Raw genomic sequence first — 13340 nt, forward strand, 5'->3', positions numbered from 1 at the left:
ACCTTGGTCTATTCAAGGTATAGGAAGAAGGCTGTTATTGCTGGATCATTGTGAGTGTGGGGGAAGCATGGAATAAAATGTGATTGGAGAGATGGACAGAGATCAGATCTTGTGAATTCTGACAAGTAACATAATATTTGATGTAGGCTGAAGAGTTAGCTCCCTTCCCAGTTCCTGACACATGTGCTTAGCATTCATAGTGCTGCATAAATGAATGTTTACACAGTAAACATAGGCCACAGTAGGTCCACAGTAGGTGGTGGAACTGGGATTAAATCTAGGTATTCTTAATGAATGAATGAATGAATGAATGAATGAATGAATGAAGAGAGCCCAAGTTGTGTGTGATCTGTAGAGGCTTCCAGATCTCCTATCTTGTTTAATGCGCAATATTGCCTGCAAAGAACAATGGTAACCTTTAACTCCCCTTGATTCCCAGACTCTACTGCCAGACTGGTTATGCCCAAGTGACACCACCACCTGTGCTCCTCCCAGAGTCCACCATCAGCTTCTCCTTCATGAAGACAAGCTCCAAATTCCAGGGCAACGTGGGCCTGCTGGTCTCCCATGACTTGGACATCCACCTTCATGTTCTTCACTCCCTTCAGCTTCCCTTTCTATAGCATCAAGTTCACCTTGACTGTCCTAACTGGGCTGACTACCAGTGACCACCTGGATTGTGTCTTTGACAGCATCAATCAGAAGGAGAGGTCCCAGGAGCCAAAGGTGGTAAAATATGTCCAGATCCCTCAGGAGACCATGGAGTTGGAGCATGACTCTCTGACCATCAGAGCCATCATGTCCAATGTCCAGGTGGCCAAAATGAACATGGTAGTTGAGACCAAAGCCACTTACTTGCTCCTTTATTGCACCCCCAGCCCGATGGTTAGCTCTGTAAAGTAAGAATTTTGGCCTTAATCATGGTCTGTCTCTCCAGAGCCAAGTGAAGCTCTGAGATACAAGTGCTCAATAAATGCTTGCTGATTGACTGATGGATTGACTGTGCATGTGTGTCTTGGTCCACCGCCACCCCTGCTGCATCCCTTTCCACACTTGGTACACCCTTTATTTCTTCATTTCTTACCACTCTCCTGTATCTTGCCTTCTGCCCTTTTTACCTACCCTTTTAGTGTCTTCCCCTCCATCACCTTCTCCAGGTAAACACCTTGTTCAGCCACCTTGTCTACTTTCCCATTCCCCCCCCTTCTTTCATTCATCCTTTCCCTTCCTTCCTCTTCCATCTATAATTCAGTGATTAAGCATGAAGTCTCAGGAGCTAGATTTGAATCTTGCTTCTGCTCACCATGAGAACATGGGAAAGTTCCTTTGCCTCTGTGCCCCAGTTTCATCATCTGTAGAATATATAATCATGGTGCCTGTATCCTCGAAGTTAATGAATTAATAAGTTAATGAGTCTCCAGACTTGAGAACAGTGGCTGGCACTGAGTGTTCAAGAGACATTAGCCATTATTATTAATACAGTGGCTTTTCAAAATTAAAGCAGGACTGTTATGGGTTGAATTGTGTTACCCCAAATTATGTTGATGTTGTAACCCTCAATATGTGTGAATGTGACCTTATATGGAAATAAGATCTTTACAGATGTAATCAAGTTAAGGTGAGATCATTAGGGTGGGCCCTAATCCACTATAACTGTGTCCTTATAAAAAGGGGGAATCTAGACACTGAGATGGACATGCACACAGGGAGAAGGCCATGTGAACATGAAGGCAGAGGTTAGGGTAATGCATCTACAAGCCCAGGAGTGCCAAAGACTGCCAGCAAACTACCAGTTGCCCCAATAAGGCCTTCTGTAGCAAAAGGATGCAGTTTAGAACTCTCTGTTGCATTTGGTCATGTCTCCTTAGTCTCCTCCAAACCTCCAACAGTTCCTCAATCTTTCCTTTACCTTCATGACCTTGACATTTCTGAAGCTTATAGGCCAGTTATTTTGGAAACTATCCCTCTACTTGGTCTTATCTGATGTCTTCTCATGATCTGATATTTAGGAATATCACAAAACCAATGCTGTGAGGGTTTGTTGTTGTTGTTGTTGTTGTTGTTGTTGTTGTTGTTGTTGTTTCCCTTTAGCAGCTGGCAGGTACGGGGATCCAAACCCTTGATCTTGGTATTATAAGACTGCATTTTAGCCAACTGAACTGACCAGTCAGCCCCTGTGTTCTTGTTATATCCTATCAGGTGGTGTATAATTTCAGTTTGTCACATTACTGATGATGTTCATGTCAATCGTTTGATTAAGATGACATCTGCACTCTTCCACTACGAAGTGACTCTTTCTATTGAAACTAGTATTTTGTAGGGAAGTACTTTGAACTGTGTAAATATGAAACTTTCCACTTATCTTTTTATCTATATCTGCATGGACTCCAGGTTTCCTATCATATCCTATATAATTTGTTACTATCATTATTTATTTTGTTTCACAAATTGCCCAGTATGGCCATTGGAGCTTCTTCAAACTGACTTCTGTGATCCTTTAACATGTCTCCGTAACTCTTTGAGAAATTCCTTGCTTAATGGCACAAGACGTTTCATTTCCTGTTTTAGACATGGAATCGGCCATTTCTCCTGGGAGCCTTGGTTCCTTTTAGTGGAGAATGGTATTTGGAAGTCGAGGTCTGGATGCTGGAGGTGCTCATTAATACTGGGGTGTCACTACTTCTGTGTCCTCTTAGTGGAGACAGCTAGAGAATATATGCACAAATGTTCCTATACACACTGAGACTATGTGTTTATTTTTATATATCTCTATGCATTAAATCCATGAGTCCAATTGCAATTCAATGCCACAGGGCTCATTCTACTTTTCCCCTTTCTATATTAGTGACTCCTTTTTCCAACAGTGGAACACCTGGCTCCCGTTACACTTAATGGAATCCCTATGTGTAACCAATCTCCCTTCCTCGTTGCCATCCCACCCCTGTGGGGACACCTTTCTCATTCTGATCTGGCTTCAATACCCTACACCGTGCTGCCTCCATGAGTGGACATTCTTCTCACTCTGCTTAGGTTATGACATCCCATGCCAGAACCCCCATGTGTGGACTCCTCCCAACCCACTTACAGTACAACCCCTCCCCAGGATGATGCCTGTTTATAGATACTCTGCTCACTCAGCTTGTGCTCCAGCATTCCACACCAAGCTGCCCTCCCGCGGATTCATCCTTGCCTTCTCAGGACCCAACTCTCTGAGGCATGCTGCCCTTCTTCAGGGGTTCCTCCCTCACTCCACTACCCCATCGGAACTCTGGCTCCCCACAACCAGAGAGCCCTCAGTGCTCCACCCCCACCCCACCCCCAACAATTGTGGACACCCTTATCACCCCTTTGGGCTCTGACATCACTATGACTTGACCTTGCTCTCCACCCCACTTCCCGAATTATTGAGGTAAGACAGAAGGAAAGAGATGAGCAGAGGAAGAGGAAAAGCAAACACCACGCTCTTCATCACCATGCACACCTACTTCCCGAAATCCTCTTCCTACATCCTGCTCATTTGCACACATTCCTGGCTTACTCAGGAAGGCTCCTTGAAGCCAAGCGCCACATCCTCTCCACCTTTACTGCCCAAACGCCAGGCTTAGAGTGAGCATTCGAAATGCTTATTGGAACATCAAATGGATGGATGCCCTCTGCTCTAATCCCCCTTTTCAAAACGTACATTCCATTTCCATTCTGGGGATAAAAGGGTCTCAGAGCCTGAGACTGGCTGTCCCTGTCCATCTCACTCAAACCAGATGGGGAGGCAGGAAAAGCTCTGATCCCTCCCCAACCCGGGTAGAGTCTGACCCAGCTGTTGCAGCTTTAAGACACAGGGACCAAGGGAGAGGCCAAGAGAGGCGGGAAGAGTTGGCAAAAGAGTGACAGAGAAGATAAGGAGGCAGAGCTACCAAGGGGGCGCAGGAAGGAGTGGCCGTCTTGAGACTGGAGAGCTCTGCCCTGCCCCCTCCATGCAGTTTCCCATGGGCCCCGCCTGCATCTTCTTGAAGAAAGGCATCGCTGAGAAGCAGCGGGTGAGGTGGGGGCCATGGGGAAGGGTGGCAGGCTGGGCAAGGGGAGCTGAGGCATGGTGAAAAGTAGGAGACATGATGGTGCGACAGAGCAAAGCGAACAGGTGGAGAGAGCGTGAACTGAGAAGTGAAGGGGTCGCGTGGGCCAGGAGGTCAGAAGTTCAGTGCAAAAGAGGGAAGGGGAAGGAGAGAAGAATAAAAAAGAAGGGGAATTCGATGATGGCGCTGTTGAAATCATCATCACTCTTCTCTATGGACTCTCATGGTGATGATGGTGAAAACAAGAGCTGCCACTTATTGAGGCGTTGCTATTTGCCCAGCCCCGTGCAAAGGGCTTTGCGTTCCTGATATCATGTAAACCTCAGAACAACTTGTAAGGCTGGTGATACTTTCATTGCCATTTTACAGGTGAAGAAACTGAGGTTCTAAGTGGTGATGTCCTTTGCCTTGTGCCTACATAATTACTAAATGGTAGGGTCAGGTCCGTTTGATTCCTATGAGCATGTTTTTAATTATTAGGCTTTAAGATCACCAGAGAGAGAGAGAGAGAGGCTTCAAGGATAAAAGGAGATAAGGGTATGAAAGAGGTCAGAGCTTTGTAAAATTTCAGGTGACCTGCCACGTATCCAAGTCCAACTCCTCAGGTATGTCCAGGAGTAGGTAGGGCGACAGTGGAAACTCTCAGAGGTTTTAGGAATTGGTCATGCCGGCACTCTTCATCCTGCCTGAATGCCCTTGAACACTGGTCCCATGCAAAAGGATTCTAACCTTTGGGAGAAAGGATGGAGGCAGGTGGGAAAAGAGCCAATAGGGTGTAACAGAAATCATTCTGACCTGCGAGTCAGGATCCCTGAATTCAAATCCCAGTGCTGTACCTGACTTGCTGCATGGCCTCAAGGATTAATTTAATTTCTCCCTCCCTTGGAAGGGGACTTGCCACCTATGAGCTGTGTGACCTCTAGCAGCTTCCTTAACTTCCTCGTGGGTAAAATAGGAAAGATATTAGGATCTGTCTCACAGAGCTGTTCTGAGGTTTAAATAAAATGATTGTGGAAACTGCTGGCACAGAATCAGCACTATAAACATGTTAGCTGTGATTGTCTAAGTCTCACTTTCTTTATCTGGAGAAGGAAGAGATTTGACTCCATGGTATTTAGGACCCCTTTTGGCACAATGTGATGGGCAATGTCTGGGAAATGGAGAAGGAGGGAGACCAAGATTCAAGAATGGAAAAGGGGAAGTGAGAGAGGATGGGAGAAAGGGTGAGGAGCACAGAGCTGTGGGTGGGGAGTCAGGAGAGGAAAGAAGGAAGGGGAGAAGGACAGCGAAGAGGAAGAATGAGAAGAAAACTAGGAGAGGATGAGAAGTAGCTTTGGAGAATGAGAGGACATGTCTGGAGAAGTAGATGTTGGGTTCCTGACACTCTCTCCCCATTCCCTCTCCTCTGCATTCCTTTCCAGGAAAGACCACTGGGACAAGATGAAATTGAAGGTAACACCCTCTCCCCCAAATGCCCCCACATTGCCAGACACCCACCTAATCTCTCTGCTCCCTTGTTCGTTTCTGTACAAATTCCTTCACATAAAAATTTTACATCCCTCCATCTTCCCACTCAAGTGGAATTTTCTAGGACTCCTTCTTAGGGCAATTTAAGTACCTCCTAAAGTATCTAGAAGGCATGCCCATGCCTGAGTGTCTCAGAGACTCAGGAGTGATACATGAGTTTTAGAATGAATTGAAAATGGTTGGTTTTTCTCTTGGTGGTTTTGAGGTTCCCCGTAACTTAACCCAAGAATTAGAAGGAGTTCAGTGCACGCACTTAGCAGTCTCAGAAATCATGCCACATTTTACTCATCACTCATTTTTGAAATTTTTGGTTTTTTAAAATGCATTCTCCTTTGGAGAGTCTCTACTAGACGCCTCCACTGATAGTGTTTCCCCCACTGACTGCTCCAAGTTCCCCCAAAGCTCTTTTCTCTTAACTTTCAGAGCTCCGGGAAGCATTTCTTGAGTTTGACAAAGATCGAGATGGGTTCATCTCTTGTAAAGATTTGGGGAATCTCATGAGGACAATGGGTTACATGCCCACAGAGATGGAACTGACTGAACTGGGCCAGCAAATCCGGATGAACCGTGAGGCCAGGGGATGGGAGGAATGACTGGGGTTAGGAGAGGATGAAAAGTGGGATTGGGAAGGACAGGGAGGTTGGGAGCAAAGCTGGGGATGAAACAGAGGGTAAAAGAGACTGGAAGGCTGGAAGAAAACAGTTCAGATTATACTTATGGAAGCAGCATTTCAAGTGGTTAAAATGGTGACCATTAGGGATATATCTGAATCCAAGTTCCAGTTCTATTATTTACTAATTGTGGTCATTATGAAAAGTGGGCTTATTCCCTGCTCTTGAGTCTCAGTTTCCTCATCTGTCACGTGAAGATGCTTTCACTCCTTGTTCATGGGATTATGGAAAGGAAGGGGTAAAGATGTAAATACAGGTAAAGTTTTAGCCTCCAGTAAATTCTTCTTAAATGGAGGTTATTACCATCACTACTAAGACTCATCAGTGCGGTGCAAGATTGGAGCTGTATTGGATGTTGGAAATGAACTTGAAGTTGGAGATAATATGGGCGAATACTGTTGCAAAAGAGTATGAACTTTTAGATGGAGACTAGAGCTGTTTTTGAGATTGAACCTGGGATAAAATTCCTATTGGGTTTGCTTCTGTGCATGCAACTGAATAAACAAGGTTGAATTCAAGGCAATGACAGTATTTATATCTGGAAGAGACCTGGGTGCTCATTTAATCCATACTCCTCCTTCTACAGATCCACAATTAAGAGGCTTGCTGAAGGTCACAGCACACACCATGCCACACCTTGTCAACCCTCGTTCAGATTAGAGGGTGTTTTAGTCTGTTTTCTGTTGCTATAACAGAACTGTCTGAGACAGGGTAATGTATAAGGAAAAGTGGTTTATTTGGCTTACGATTCTGGGACAGCTGCATCTGGCACAGGCCTCAGGCTGCTTCTACCCATGGCAGAAAGTGGCAGGCAGCTGGCGGGTACAAGCAGATCACATGGCAAGAGGAAGCAAGAGAGAGAGAGAAGGTGCCAGGGTCTTTTTAAGCAACGAGCTCTCTTGGAAACTAATAGAGCGAGAACTCACTCATTAATCCCCCCTCCCCCAGGGAGAGAGCATTAATCCATTCATGAGGGATCTGCCCCCGTGACTGAATCAGTTTCCAACACTGCCACATTGGGGATCAAATTTCCACATGAGTTTTGGAGGGGACAACACATCCAAACTCCATCAGAGGGACATGAGGACTTGAGTTGGCTGAGTGGATGGAGGAGGTCAATGAAAGCTCTTAAAAGGCAGGGAAATGGGAGCTGAAGTGAGGTAATGCAAAGCTGGGGCATGTGGCCTCTCACTAATCCTACTTCTCCTGTCCTCAGTGGGTGGCCGTGTCGACTTTGATGACTTTGTGGAGCTGATGACCCCCAAGCTGCTTGCAGAAACAGCTGGAATGATCGGTGTCCAGGAGATGCGAGATGCCTTCAAGGAAGTGAGTTAAGAGCCTCATGGTGCTCGTAGTGGGTGAGGGAGACCCCAGAGGTCTGTAATTAGTCATCACCATACACACAGAACCCACCAAAACCAATTTTTTTCTAGCCATGTTGAAATCGATAAGGAAGGAAAATGACATATTCCAAACGCTTGCAATGGGTCAGGGTCTCTGCATATTTTATCTGAGGTAATCCTCACAAATAACATTAGGAATAAGCATTTATCCCAATCATACAGATGAGGAAACTGAGGATCACGGAGATTACAAATCTTACCCAAGATCCTACAGTCTCCAAAATAAATGTTAGGGCCTCTAAATTTAATGCCTATAATAGGAAGAAAGAATCCAAGAATTTGAGATCCCAGATGAAAACCCAAAGAGATCATCCTCGTTTAAGCCACTTGCTGTAGAAATGCTTAAAAAGATAAAATAAATAAATAAATAAATGTGACCTGGGGAGGGGAGGGTTTCTTATTTCCTCTGACAAAATGCTTTCCTCATTTAGAGAGCTTTCAACTATATAAGGCACAAATAAAGAATAATACAGTGTCTGGAAGCAAAAACTTTGGAACCAGGCAAAGTCTTCAAACGGCTTCAAATCCCAGATGTCCACCTACTAGCTGTGTGACTTTCTACCCAGCTTCATATAAAGATTTACACATTCCCTGTCCAATAGAACTTTCTGCAGCTACAGAAATGCTCTGTCCAAAAGAGTAGCCACTGGCCACATGTGACAATTGAGCCCTTAAAATGTGGCTAGTGTGACTAAGGAATTGAATTTTTATTCTTATTTTAATTTCAATTTATTTCAATTAAATAATTTATTTAATTTCCATTTATATTCCACCAAATATAAGTCCAAATATTTAAATACAATTTATTTAAATTTAAAATTGAGACTCAATTAAATTATTGAAAAGCTTTTATCTGGAACAACTCGGGTATGTGAATCTACCTTTTCAACTGTAAACTTTATGATGAAACCTAAAAGAATATCAAGTATTTCTGATAAAAATTTAATGTCTGAATTGAGAAGTGCTGTGAGTGTTAAATACATACTGGATTAAGACTTAATATATTTAGTATACTTAGGTTAAGTATACTTGTATACTTAGGTATACTTCTATGCCAAGTATATAAGTTTAGTATGCTAAGTACATACTAACTACTTAGTATGCTTTTATGCTGTATTATGAAATCCAGTGTGTGTAAAAAAATGTAATGTAGCTCATTAATCTTTACATTGATTACATGATGAAATGATAACAGTTTGGATATATTGGGTTAAATAAAATTGATTATTAAAAATTAATTTCGGGCCGGCCCGTGGCTCACTCGGGAGAGTGCGGTGCTGAGAACACCAAGGCCTCGGGTTCGGATCCCATATACGGATGGCCGGTTCGCTCACTGGCTGAGCGTGGTGCTGACAACACCAAGTCAAGGGTTAAGATCCCCTTACCGGTCATCTTTTTAAAAAAAAAATTAATTTCACTTGTTTCAACTTTTTTTTTAATGTGACTACTAGAAAATTTTTAATTACCCATGAGGCTAGCATTGTATTTCTTGGGGACAGCATTGCTCTAGGGAAATCACATCCCAGGCTGAGGAAGCTGCAAGCTTACAAATGCTATAAGGTAGGAAGAAATATTTGAGGAAGAGGTAGAAGCCAGGTGTGAGCTGGAGAGAGAGTAGCCTGAAATAAACAAAGTCTTAGAGTTGCAGAAGACAGTCCAAATCATGTAGGGGCTTGTGTGTCATGGAACTGTGTCAGGATTTTGTTCTGAGTGGGATAGGAAGACACTGAAGGATTATAAACAGGGGGGTGACAAGATCTGATTCATATTTTACATGAACATAGACATGAAGCCCTGATGTGTGGATAATAGACTATAGTTGGACCACAATGGGAACCAGAAGACCAATTAGGAGGTTGTCATGATAATTCAGGCAAGAGATGATTGTGGCTTGAGCCAGGTTAGCATTGGCAGAACTAGAGAAAGATAGTTTTGGAGGTAGAACACACCAGATTTTCTGGTACATTGATTAAGGGTGTGCAGGGAGAAGGTTTGAAGATAGTTCACTAATTCAACAAATATTTATCAATAGTGCTCATATGGAAGGCACTGTTTTGGGGACTGAGCACACAGCAGTGAACAAGACATTTAAAGTACTTGTCCTTCTGAGTATAACTTGTTTCACTTAGCACACTATCCTCCAGGTTCATTCATGTTGTCCCATATGGCAGAATTCCCTTCTTTTGTAAGGCTGAGTAATATTTTATTGTATGTATGTACTACACAGAAGGAGAAGGTTTCTAAAGTAATCAAGCTCATAGAGGCAGAGAGTAGAAGAGTGGTTGCCAGGGACTGAGAGGAAGGGTAAGTGGGGAGTTGCTGTTCAATGGGTATAAAGTTTTAGTTATGCAAGATGAGTCAGTTCTAGAGATCTGCTCTACAATACAACATAGTGCCTGTAGTTAACCATACTGTGCTGTGCACTCAAAAACTTGTTAAGAGGGTAGGTTTCGTGTTAAGTGTTCTTACCATAAAATAAAACAAAATAAGAGCATAAGGAAACTCCTGGAGGTGACGCATATGTTTATTACTTTGATTGTGGTGGTGGTTTCACAGGCATATACATATGTCCAAACTCATCAAATCATATACATTAAATATGTGCAGCTTTTTTGTATATTAGTTATACCTTAGTAAAGCTGTTTTAAAAAAATAATAAAAATAGATGCAAATTTTTAAAAAACCTGTCCTTGAGGAGCTGACATTCTAGCAGATGCTAAGCTCTTAGCTTAGTTTCTGACCCACAGTATATGATCAGTAAACGATTGTTATTGTTTCTGTCGTCATCTTTGATGCTCACACAACCCCCTCTGCTCCTATTCAGTTTGACGCCAACGGAGATGGGGAGATCACTCTGGGAGAGTTGCAACAGGCCATGCAGAGACTGCTGGGAGAGAGGCTCACCCCCCGGGAGATCTCCGAGGTCGTCCGGGAGGCTGATGTTAATGGAGATGGCACCGTTGACTTTGAAGGTGACGTGATATGGGGGCAGCCACAGGAGGAATCCTCTTCCAACTCCCTGTCTGATATTCCAAGCTGACCACTCCTTCTCACTCTTCTTTAAGTTTGAGCTTGGATGGGAGTGGAAGATTCTGGAAACATTTGTTTCATCCCTTTCTGCCCATGTCATTTCAAAGAGCTTGGTGATTCTCACACCTGGTGGCTCCATGGAACACCTTGTCCAGAGGGCCTTTTCTACCCTTGCTCATGGATCATTTCCACCTCTCCTTTTCCCTGCTCGTTCACTGGGCATCTTTTATCAAAGGAACAGTGTGTGCCATCAGGAGGAGAGTGGACTGGCTAGTAGCTAGGACTCTGGGGTCAGATTCATGGACTTCAAATTCAGGGTCATCTCTCACTAGGTATATAGTTTATCCTAGTCACTCTCTCTGAATGTAATTTGACTGGCTTTAAAAAAAAAGAAAAAAGGGAGGGTCAGTTTCCACATCTCCAAAATGGGTTTTGGGGGGGTTGGGTTTTTTTTGTTTGTTTGTTTGTTTTGGTGGCTAGCCAATATGTGGATCCGAACCCATGACCTTGGGGTTATCAGGACCAAGCTCTCCCACAGGAGCTAATTAGCCAGCTCCCTGAATGGGGTTAATAATGACCCCTTTCTCTCAAATTTTTGGAAAAAACTAAAAGAAATGATGCACCAAAAGACACTTTTTTTGAAAACATCATCCTTCCTTGACATTGCTCATGTTGTGCTTTCTGTCTGGAACGACCTTTTCTCTTCCCCTGGCTAAACTGTAGTTATGCTCCTGAGAGGTGCCTCCCACCTCCCTTGCTGGGCTCAGTGTCCCTCTTCTGGGTTCCCCCATAACACTTCGTGCTTACCTCTGTGGTAACACTGATCCATGACATATCGATAGCTTATAACACTGGTAGCTTATTGCCTATTTCTTTCTGAGGCCACAGACTAAATTTTTCATCACTGCATCCCCAGTTCCTAGCACAGAGCTCAACATATGTGTATTAAATACTTGGATAAATGAAAAAGATTGGCGTTCTGTGTACAGGGGAGTGGTAATCATTTTTGTGGGTGGCATAAAAAGGGCATGCCATGTTCTAATTGTGATACTCTATGGCTCAAAGATCTCAGCATCGAACTGCTGCCAATAACAAAAGTCCAGAATTCTTAGTCTGATATTCGAGTTCATCCATCATCCAGCCCCACCCACCCACCTAGCCTATATCTTTTATAACCACTCTCTGAATTTGTATGCTCTCGCACAGACTTGGCCCATGCTCTGTAGTCTCCAACTTGTGCTCCTGTGCCCCTGATGTTCCGTCCGTTCACCACACCTCTAAATTGTACCCATCCCTCAGGAACTCACACCAGTGCAACCTGTGCTAAGGAGCTTCCCTTCGTCCTTAGCTGGGTGTATTACTCCTGGCTGTGATGTCTTACACAGCTTTTCTGTTCCTCTCCTTGGAGGTTGTCACTGCAGATCTTCCTGTGCTGAGCTGTGTCTGCCTCCATCGTGGAGGACAGTGGAGGGGTCTTTTCTAAACCAGATCTGCTTTATAAGTCTCAATACAGAAACTTAGCAGATGTTTGTTGGATAACTGCTGGATCTAGTCAGCCTCAGGTGTAGAGTGGACATCAGTGAAAATCTGGAAGAGGTGGGGATGGAAGTCATCCCTGGGCCAGCCACAGGCAAGGGAAGGACAGAGTGACCTGAAGACCTGGGTGGGGCCAGTAAGTTAATGTGGCATTGAGTCAGAGCAAAGTCAGTTGCAACCTACATTCCTTCCAGAGTTCACCATTCACTGTCCATGTGACCTCAGGCACATTGGTTACCCTTGCTGGCCTCAGTTTCCTTTTCTGTAAAATGGCACTTACCCATCCAGGATGATTGAAACATGAAATAAGATACTAACAATTACTATCTATGAATATTTAATCTGTCTTATGAGCATTATGTCATTTACCCATCTTTAAAACATATGGGGATATTTCAAAAAGTTTGCAGAAAACAGAATTGAGAGATGGTACAAATCTTTCCATGAACTTTTTGAAGTAACTTCATACAAGAGAAATAGTGATCCTATAAGATTCCCATTTTATAGAAATGGAGGCATAGAGAGATCGAGTAATTTCCCAAAGATCATCAGTGGTGCCTGGCACGTAGGAAGGGCTCAAAAAAGTAATATTGGCTGCTTTTACCAAGATATGCTTCACTGGGGACTTTTGTTTGCAGAGTTTGTGAAGATGATGTCTCGTTGAGGAGGTTCCAGAAGCCCCAGGCACGCTCCACCTGGTCAACATGGATCGAGCACTTGTGCAGGACCAAATCCCCATGGCCCCCTAAAGGAGAGGGGGTGGGGAGGCGGGTGGTGACCGGCCATGCAAGGATATGGATTGAGGTTAGACTGAAAGTAGTCGCTTTGCCGGGGGGGCGGGAGGGGGCATCTGTAGAATTAGATTAAGGAGGGAGAGTCTATGTGTGGAATATGAATGGTACCAGAGTCCAGTTGCCACTCCAGAAACTCCGAAGGTTAACGACACCTTGATGCTTCACATAGTCCTAAATCCCTGGGACTGGCCAGAGTCTCTTCCCTAGCCTCCCCTTGGGTTAAAATAGTCTTTTCTCCTGTCAGACTGTCAAAAAGTTCAGCGCACAGTCTACCCTTCCCCTCGCCTGCTTCAACTGCTTCAAATCCCC

At 44.0% G+C, this 13340-nt stretch overlaps 1 protein-coding gene across 1 annotated transcript; it reads left to right on the plus strand.

Annotated features, from left to right (window-relative positions):
- The first annotated feature begins 3971 nt into the window (after positions 1-3971).
- Positions 3972-12901, plus strand: CABP5 (calcium binding protein 5). Its single transcript, XM_063112637.1, has 6 exons — positions 3972-4034; positions 5492-5522; positions 6021-6164; positions 7485-7594; positions 10496-10643; positions 12876-12901. Exons 1-6 carry the CDS (start codon positions 3972-3974, stop codon positions 12899-12901), a joined length of 522 nt encoding a protein of 173 aa, XP_062968707.1.
- Positions 12902-13340: the final 439 nt, after the last annotated feature.

This window comes from Cynocephalus volans, chromosome 10 (genome assembly GCF_027409185.1).
Source record: "Cynocephalus volans isolate mCynVol1 chromosome 10, mCynVol1.pri, whole genome shotgun sequence".
In the NCBI taxonomy this organism is placed as follows: domain Eukaryota; kingdom Metazoa; phylum Chordata; class Mammalia; order Dermoptera; family Cynocephalidae; genus Cynocephalus; species Cynocephalus volans.